The sequence below is a fragment of the Telmatherina bonti genome, assembly GCF_933228915.1.
Source record: "Telmatherina bonti genome assembly, chromosome: 6".
Taxonomy (NCBI): Eukaryota; Metazoa; Chordata; class Actinopteri; order Atheriniformes; family Telmatherinidae; genus Telmatherina; species Telmatherina bonti.
The window spans coordinates 38,572,248-38,582,267 of record NC_136624.1 but is presented as its reverse complement, the minus strand read 5'-3'; the positions used below and the strand labels follow the sequence as shown (position 1 = coordinate 38,582,267).

The following is a 10,020-nucleotide window of genomic DNA, read 5'->3' as shown; positions in this document are numbered from 1 at the left end:
TTTGAGATTTGAGTATCATTTTCTCAAAATGATGGGTGGGCACACTTGACCTGTTTCCACAAAGCAGATTTGTTTAAAAAGCAACATTCAACTCAGATCCTCCTGTCCTGCAAGGTTTACCTGCTTCAACACTGAAGTCCAATTAATGAACCATTTACAGACTTGTGTAGAACTTGCAACAAGCCCTTGGGGTGAGTCATACTGTTTTTTTTTTTTTTTTTTTTTTTTTTTTTTAATCTTTTGAAGCCATCAACACCTTCATGACTGTGGTCTTTATTTCACGACTGAGCTGATCAGCAGCACCAGTCTCAGGTGTCTTCTGGGTCTTCAGGATTTCTGAGTTGCAACTGAAAAGTTAGAGAAAGGTGAAGTTTAAGCTCCTTTGGCTTTCTCCATGGAGTCTGCCTGTCCTTAATTCTTACAGGGAGGCAGCCCCATTTCATAATGCTGCCATCACCATGTGTGGATCTCCATCAGGGAGGAATTATCTCACCATGTCACGATTTGAGGAAGTGTGGGGACCCAATTGCAGGAACAGAGTGGCAAAAGGCAGACAAGATGCCAGATCAAGGATTTAATCCAAATAACCCAACTGAATGGTAGACAGGACGAGGAAACCACAAAAAAAACTAGAGACTAGGAAACACAATGAACCAGCAACTGAGAAATAAACCAAGGGTTATAAATACAGAGGGAGTAACAAGGAACAGGTGAACTGAATCAGATGAAGCAAAACCAGGTGAGATAATTAACAGGAAGCAAAATGGGAGACCATACACAGGGGAACAAAAGCTACAAAATAAAACAGGAAGCCAGTACTACAGAGAAGACACAAACATCACATCATGACAGAACCCCCTCCCCAAGAAAAACAAGAGTCCGGAGGAGGGACCGGAACAAAAACATCCATGTCCAGGAAACCAGAACTAAAGAGACAACACAAACATCAACCAGTGACATGACACACCAGCAAATGCTTATGGCGTGTGACTGATGGTTGTTCTTTCAGAAGGTCATCATGTCTCTGCAAACATCTTCTGAAGCTCTTTGATTCACTGCTGGCTCCCTGCTCACCAAAGATCTGCCTCTTAAGTTGTTTAGTTCCGTTACATTTGTCCGGAGTTGTTAAAGTCACTGATTTTCAGATTTTTTTTCCCTTTATTGGTCTCAAGTTTTATGGTTTGTTTTTCCTTCCATCATGTGTTTTGGGCTCTCAAATGTCAATATATTCATTTAAAAATATGTAGAGTCAATGCATGAATCAGTGAAGCAAACATGAAGAACTGTCAACAATTCACACAGTTTGAGAAACTTAGTATGTTTGACTTCTTAATTTTTGACAAATGACGGACATTTAAAGAAAGCATTTGCTTTATTGTCATGTTTGATTAAAAAAATGGGTAATTTAATTATTAGGAATTTGACAAACATAAGTGTTTAGATACTTTCTCAGGTAACAATGTTCTATTAGCTTCAGATCAACAGAAAATGTCGCCTTCGAGAGTGTAAGAGACTGATGAGAGATTTTAAACTTAGTTTTATATTTATTCAATTTATTTATTAAAGCTGCAGGGAAGTAAACTGATTCCAAATGATATAAACCAAAAGCACGGCACAACACACACACACACACAAAATCCTGTACAAAATAACATCTGCAACAACTGCAAAAGATCAAAACAGACTACATATAATCTGCTTATTATATAACATTTATATAAAACTTAACAGTAAAATCAAATTAATCTACAGTGATAAAAAGCTTGAATTATAACGCTAAAGTTAAGCTGACAACATATTCCTGTTAGCTCTTCAACTAAGTCTCCTTGGTAACAACAGATGACATAACTGTTTTTACAGCACATTAGTTGTGAAGTCATATATGTTCATACTAAACTCGCTTAAAAGAAGGCGTGCCTTTGACAGGCGCTTAATGGACTTCTGCAGGTGAAGTCTCTTGTTTTTTATGCCGCCGTCTTCTTGAAGCAGGGACTCCATTTTCTCCTTGTCCTGAAGCATCTGCAGCATTTCTCTCTGCAGCTGGATGGCAGACTCCTGCAGCATGTGATAGTGGATGACCAGCGGGATCTGGTCAGCCAGACGTTGGCCTGCAATCTGACATTAAATAGGTGCAAAAGAAAAATCTAATTCTGAATCTTTTTGTTACAAAAAACAACTCTAAACAAACAATTTAGTGCTAAAACTTGGGTTTAAATCTGGAGGAAATATTAAGTGACAAATTATAGAATTTTATTAAAATTAACAGCACCTTAAACAGGTACATAAATGCTCTGCCATTGTTTCACTGTCCTGACATAAAGCATAAATTATAAAGCATAAAATATAAAATATAAAGCATGGTACTAGTGGAGTGAATATAAGGTTGTTTTGTTTTTGGTCTCTCTTTAGAATAAAAGATTGCAGGAGTATCATGCCAGATACAGACAGAGAACCCCAAAGCCAGAAGTTATTTTGGCATAAATGATCAGAGGAAGGGTTGGGTTGTGTATGTCCGTGTGTGTTTTAAGTGTGAAAGAGGTTTTTTTTTTTATTTATTTATTTATTTTTTTTATGTTGTTAAGCACTTTGATATACCTTTGTATGAAATGTGCTATATAAATAAAGTTTGATTTGATCTTAGAAGTTATGCGTACAATTAGGCTGATATGCCTGGAAAACCTACTGTTTCACATATAAAAATGAAAATTGTCTTCCTGGGTGGTAATTTAAGTTCAATTTGATTTTTTTTATACTTTATTTTACCAGCTGATCCCTGTTCCATTTCTTCTAACAGTGATAAAACACAGGATCCACACAGGTTTATTTCTGCCTTAAAGCTAAATATCAACTAAAGAAGAATCATATTTATATCAATCTTGTGATGCATTTCTCCAGATAATATTCTCTATAATAATACCAGCCAGCCTAAAGTGGTGCAGATCAACCTCACATCTTGCCATCTATGTTAACATTCAGCCATAAATAGTACATAAAAAACTTCTTGTGAATACTAATATGTAGTTATGATTGCCTTATTATAAGGATTAATAATTGACATTTTAATGTCATTAAAAGTCACCACATATGCAGTTCTTGACACTGATCCATGTTTTTCATCTACACAACTCCTTTTTCTGAACCTTTAACATTTCTAAGTCCACGTTGAATAGACGCCATTGAACTGAAATGGCTTTTTCATGGCACTACGACATTCAGGTGAGTATTTACAGCCTCCTTCAGACTGTTGACAAATGCACATACAGCAGATCTAACCTGCAGAGTCTGCACTAAAACTTTGGGATTTGCTGAAATCTCTGAAGCATCCAATAAAAGCAATAAAAAACAAACAGGAGAGATGATTCCAAATTATTAAGTCTTTTACTTATTTAATAAACTGTTGTCAATGGTACCATATAAAACCCTGCAGACCACCTGTATTAACCTGAGGATGTGATAAATGCAGAGGTTGAGCTACTGTTTCAAAGGTTTCTAAATTTTATTTTCACATTTTGGTGCAATAGCAGAGGCACCCGAGTCCAGTCCTCGAGAGCTACTGTCCTGCAACTTTTTGCAGAAGTGTCAAACTCCAGTCCTCGAGGGCCGGTTTCAGTTGTTTCCCTGCATAAATACACCTGATTCAAATCAAATGGCTCCAACATCATCTTGTCAACCTATCTATTCATTTCAGTCAGGTGTGTTGGAGCATGGGGACAACAAAAACCTGCAGGATACCGGCCCTCGAGGACCGGAGTGAGGAGTCCCTTCTCACACACCATGTGTCACCTGCATGTGACTCAGCTCTGCAGAGGCCTGGTAACAAGACATCCGCTTGATGCAGGTGTGTTGGAGAACGGATGCATCTAAAAGTTGCAGGATAGTAGAACTCGAGGACCAGACTCAGGATCCTCTGATCAATACGTAATGCTTGACATGAGGTAAGCTGTTTGTTTAGACTTGCAAGAAAAATGGATCAAACAAGGCATTTGCTTACTTTTTTCACCTGACAGCAGTCAAAGACACTTACTTGATAATAGGCTGTAAGATGTTTCATCATCTCTTTCAGGTTGGCTCCACTTTCGTTGTTGACTTGATTTGAGAAGCTGCTCTCTTCTCTCTTTCTCTTCCCTAATTTCTTGCTGTATCTTCCGTCCTGCGTGTAAACAATCATCTCCATCCTGAACTGAGTCCTCAGCAGGACTTCCGACTGGCTTTCCCTCTCATTTCGGATGGCTTCGATCTTCATCTAAATCACAAAGAACAAGCATATTAATTCTTTATTTAGTAAGACTGCACTTAGAACCAATTAGAACTATTGGCAGCCCTGAGTTATACATACAATTTATAATACTTAAAAAAAATAAAATAAATTGTAATTATTGCTCAACTCTTTTAACTGCTAAGTTTATCATATAAGTCCAGTTCTGCAATTACATCAAAATAAATCTATGTCAAAATGAATATGTTACAGAAAAGATCAAATAAAAAGCGTCAAACTGCCACAATGACTCATGTTTCCTCCTTGGATTCAACGTGTCCGACAGGCCGCTGTATTCCCCTCTCAGTTACATTTCAGAGCTGGTAGTGTGTCCCTTTAGAAGGGTTAGCCCGACCACAAATGGTTGATTAAAGTTAATTTAAAAAACAAAAAAAACAAAAAAAAACCCCAAAAAAAACCAACACCAAAAAAGAAGTGTTTAATATTACAGCGTTTAACTATGTTTGGAAAGAATTAGAATATGATGATAAAAAGAAGCTTGAATTAGTGTAGAGAAGGGTTGATTTCAGCTGCTACAGGCTGCACTACTCCTCCCTCTGCACAGATATTAGAACAACATCTGTAGAAATATTTTGGGAAAGTTTTGAGACTTTAATTTGAGCCCTCATAAAGTGATGTCACATAATGATGAAATCAGAGGAAGCGATGCATTTTTACAGCTAAACATTTGATCAACTGGGAGGAAACGATTGTCGGCTCTTACGTCTCTCAGAACTACTAAAATCATACACTCAACACAACAAAAGAGAAGTTTGGAGTGTCAAAACTGTGGTCCTCGAGAGCCACAATCCTGCAGGTTCTTATTGTCTCCCTGCTCCAACACACCTGATTCAAATCAAACTAACAACTTGTTGACAAATTCTTCACAACTAGCCATCATTTTCAATCAGATATGTTGGAGCTCGGGAACTAAAAACCTCCAGGTTGGTGCTGATCAGGGACTGACTGACTTCTGTGAAAAAAGTAGACCGCTGTAATCTAAATTTATTTCTAATCTGTCCTGTCCAGCTTCCTGACGGCGCAGCGAGGGTCTGACTGCCGTGTTGTGCTGAACAAATTTACTCTTCCAAGGGCAGCCGTTGGATATGAGGCTCCCCTTGATCCTTACATTTTATTATCTATATCAAATATATTCATATCATATTATGTAATCTAGTTATTGAGAGAAGCGTTGTTTGGAAAAAAAAACTAGAGTGTAAAGAGTGATTTTTTTTTATTTTAGGAGGAAAAAGCCACAGCTTTTTTATGTCCTTGGAGAGATGATGTGGTGGAGGACTGCAGATCTCCAGATATCTACCAGTGTAACAGACCAACTGGAGTCTGCAAGGAGCGACAGAACAGACTTTACCTCTTCCACATTTGAAGCAAGATGCTACATGTTTTATACAAGTCTGCAGTGGAGAGTTTAAACTATATCAAAGCCATCTGATGTGGGGTGCTGGTCTATGTGACTGTAACCACAGAGTCGTTTCTGTTTCCCTTCAGAAAGAAATGTAAACTAAACAAACTTTGTATTATTCTAGGAATATATAGTAAAATCTGTATTATAAGTCAGAGTTGCCAATAAAAAAAACCCAAAAAGAACCACCTTGGCCATCCTGATGAGATTCGGCAGCCCGACCAAGCTGCTCTGTGCCAATGCAAGCAGTTCTTTCTTCACAATTTCTATGTTCAAAAAACATCAAACAATCAGAAATACTGCAGAATGAACAACGATGCAGTCTGTGAGGCGTAACAAGGCTACAGTTGCAGCTTTAATAATTATAAAATATAATTTAATAAAGAACATTTGGAATTTTCTCTCACATCAACATAAAAATTGTGATAATCATCAGTCAGACATGCCTGCCACCTCCTTGAGCTTCTGGACAGCAGGCTCTTCCAGCTGCTTGATTTGCTCCTGGATCATGGCCTCAAAGGTCTTGTAGTTGATGAATCCTGGCAGTTCTTTTCCGCAGTACCTGTGTTCATACTGAGCCACCTCTTTCTGGATATTCCAGCTGACTGCAAAATATTTACAACAAAAAAGCCTCAGATAAGTTAGATCTTTCACAGGCTTAGACAGTTACTGTGTTGATGCATTGGAGCAGGGTTTCTCAGGTACCCTCGGAGACCTGGAGATACTCAAGGAAGCTTGTGAAGTCACTTACAATTGGTTCCAGATGTATCGACGGTGCCCTTCCAAACTGCAAACTGTTTTCTGAGTTTAGAGAAGATTTTGGACTTGAACCCACATCTTAGTTCCTCCCCTTTGGTGAGGTAGATGGCATCCTGTGTAAATGCTGTCACTCTCTTACCATGCAGCAGGTTCAGACAGGAGGATAAAAACATTGTCTTTAATTATTTTTCCTGAAGCTCAAACAGTATTAGTTAGACTGTTTATTAGAATATGTTAACAGTTCCAGCTAGCTTACATCAATGAGGAAACCAAGTCTGTCAGTGGGGTCAGATGGGGGGCCGCTTCCCAGTTTGTCCAGCATTTCCTGGGTCTGCTTTAACTTTGTTTCTATCTGTTCTTCCAGGCGAGGCAGAGATTTCTACAAGAGAGAGAGTGTATGTAAACAAACTTGTTCAGCCATTAGGAAGCCATCAGAGTGCAGGAAGAGGAAAATGGCACCTGGATGTGATGAACCAGTTCCAGGGTGAGTTTTTCTGCCAGTTTGGGAACAGTGGCCTGGCCTTCATAGTACAGCGTCCTACAATACAAATAAAAAGTTACACACTTCATGCAATACAGCAGCCTCTCACACCGCCAGATTTGCAGCAAACTTACTGGAAATGTGTGTGATTTTTAAAGAAGGCTTTTTCTTTCTCTATGGCTTCGGTGAGGGACACCTTCTCCGTGATCTCCTTCTGACCCCGGCACTTGACGATCATGTAGCCTTTCTTCAGGGGGATGACCTTATTCTGGACTATGTCAATTTGTGTCTCTTCAGTGCCTTTGTCCACCAGGTCAGGTTTGGTCAAGATGCCTGAAGGAATGACAGAAAGCTCAAAGAGCTGATTGACTCACTCAGGAGCCAGGTGCGTTTTCACCAAAAAAAAAAAAAAAAAAAAAAAGAGACTTTTCTGTACCCAGAGTTCTCTCTCCATCAAAGTCCACCTCCTGTGCCATCTTCAGAGCCTCTGTGGTGGCGATGTCCACGTTGCACGGAACCACCACCAAGCTGATGGTTTCTTGTTTAGAGATGAACTTATGGATCAGAATCTTAATCTAAAAGGATAAAGACAGTAATGTCATGTAAGTTGGAATATACAGATGAGAAACATTAAATACGCAAAATGTTATCATCTGTAAAACTGTTCAAATAAATAAATGCAAAACATACACACCCAGTTCCCTGAAAAACATTCTGAGTGAGATGTTAGAATGTCATGACGTCTGTTAAATTCACCATTTTTCATTTGCATGTTAGGAAAAATGTTTATTTTCTAAACATAAGACCTCTTTTTTAAAATACTGAAAATAAAGTATTTGAATCACTAAAGGCTTAAACATTGGGACTGATTATGTCAAATGATTTATAAACTTAGTTGGCAGCAGCTTACAGAGGAAACCAGAAGCCAGCAGAGGAGGGAATGCGGGACTCTAATAGTCACACAAGCAAATGACAAAGCAAGGCAGGCTTCCAAAGATGCAGGCAAAACAAACTCAAAACAGAAGCAAACATGATGACGTGTCAGAAAAAAACCTAAATATTACTGAGGAGATGAAATACTCCCGGTGTGGGAAATAACTTATGAAACACAGGTGTGGAACAATTAGACAAAACATGTGCAGCACAGCAGAGTTACAGCAGAAACTTAAACTCAACGGTTATCATTACTCTGGATCAGATTAATGGTGGCTGAATTTGCACACCTGTTCACCGATGTCATCCGGTTGTCCCTTTACTGCTACTCTGGTGATGCCGGGCAGGTCAATGAGGGTCAAGTCTGGAACATCAGGCGATGCAATCTCCAGACTGATGAGCTCGTCGCTGATTCCCACCCCATCCCCAGCCAACTTGACCTGAGCTGAAGAGAGATACAGGACTTTATGCTGAGGAAAAACTACATTTTGCATCCAAAATGAGATTTTCCTGCGCCATTTAGAACTTTTCTCTGTACCTTCACGGATCTTTTCCTCCACATTTTCAGGACTTTTTATCTCTTCGTCCTCGCAGTCACAGTAGCTGATTTTCCCACACCACTTCTCCCCTTCATGCTTTTTCTTCATCTTTAATTCCAAAGGGCATCTTGTCACAATGCCTGTACCCCAAGTGATGAGACATGGATGAAAGAGTTGTGTAAGGCATACATATTTCTCCGTCAGCTATTACAAGTATGTTATTATTTCATTTGCTCTGCACCTTTATGGAGTAATTCTTGAAACGCAATTTTAATAAACTTCAGGTTGCATTTAATGATGGTCTGGATGTTCTAATGGGGAAACCAAGATGACAGAGTGCTCTTGAACTTTTCTGTAATGCACAACTTATCACATTTCATGCTCTTTTGAGACAATCGATGTTCAATTTCACATGTCGTCTTAATGAATTTTGGATTATAAGAATGTTCACCCAGCCTGCACTCAGTTCTATGATACCATGCTGCCATGTTTAAAGACTGATACAAATGCCTTTTTTAAAATGTGCTTGTATTTCTGTACTTATTTTAATGGACCTGGAATCTGAAGAAAAAGTCTAATAATTAATAATTTTCAGTCCAAACCAATGCGAAAACTTGTCACGTCAACACATTTATTACTGAGCTCATAAAGTAACATGTTCTAATCTGTCATTTACCATGAAGAATAAAAAGTTATTGGACAGGGAAATGGAAAAAAATATTTTTTGAGAGAGAGAGAGAGAGAGAGAGAGAGAGAGAGAGAGAGAGAGAGAGAGAGAGAGAGAGAGAGAGAGAGAGAGAGAGAGAGAGAGAGAGAGAGAGAGAAGCAAACTTCTCACCACTTCCTCTCGGCAGAGCCACCCCTGAGAGCGCCTCCAGCACAGAGCTCTTCCCCGAGCTTTGGTCTCCGATCACGGCGATGGCAGGCAGCGCCAGGTCCTTCTCCACACCCAGAGAGCGCAGAGAGTCGATCAGGTCGATGCAGGGACGCACCTTCTCCTCGTACTGCTGGTTCAGAGAGTTCATGCTGACTGGATGTCTCCTGAAAACAGGGAATGTGCAGAGCTGTGTGCGACTCGGAGGCTGCTGAGGCTCACTGAGCACAAGCAGCAAAAGCAGGCTGAAAATGTTTCTGCTAAGTTTCGTTTCCTGGAAAATGTCTTTGGTTTTTGTTTCCAACAGAAAGTCATGAAACCAGGCAGGAAGTCAGCATAACCTACACAAATGTCTGTCATCGTGATAGAAATGTTGGGACATCGCCTGCATTGCAGGTTTTATTCTAAATGTTTGTATGTCGCTGAGTTTGGGATGCCAGTCAACCTGGAAGTGGCGGTTACCACGGCAACGACATCTTTCTGATTTGTCCGTTCCCCTGATCAATAGACATAGTTGAATTTGACACAACTGTCTTTAAACACAATACATTCCAGTCTGTCATTTTTCGACAGAAAACTGCGGATTTCCGCTTAAGATTCGTTTCCTCGCGTGGCGACGCTGAACGTGACGTCACCTTGCTGAGTGGGTTTCGCTTTCAGTGTTCTGGACTTTCACTTTGTAGTTCCTTAGAAATAGGATGGAGTAAAAAAGAAAAAAAAAGAAGCAGCTTGCAACAACTACTGTTTTATAAAGCAGTG

The 10,020-nt window shown here is 39.5% G+C and overlaps 1 protein-coding gene across 1 annotated transcript; it reads right to left on the bottom strand.

The window, feature by feature from the left end:
- Positions 1 to 1,854: 1,854 nt before the first annotated feature.
- On the bottom strand, positions 1,855 to 9,412 carry LOC306757194 (interferon-induced GTP-binding protein Mx-like; the record flags this gene model as incomplete). Its single annotated transcript, XM_079242158.1, has 12 exons — positions 1,855 to 2,115; positions 4,025 to 4,243; positions 5,865 to 5,941; positions 6,122 to 6,280; positions 6,427 to 6,568; positions 6,691 to 6,813; positions 6,894 to 6,972; positions 7,050 to 7,248; positions 7,352 to 7,490; positions 8,139 to 8,293; positions 8,387 to 8,527; positions 9,226 to 9,412. 12 exons carry the CDS (start codon positions 9,410 to 9,412, stop codon positions 1,855 to 1,857), a joined length of 1,881 nt encoding a protein of 626 aa, XP_079098284.1.
- Positions 9,413 to 10,020: the final 608 nt, after the last annotated feature.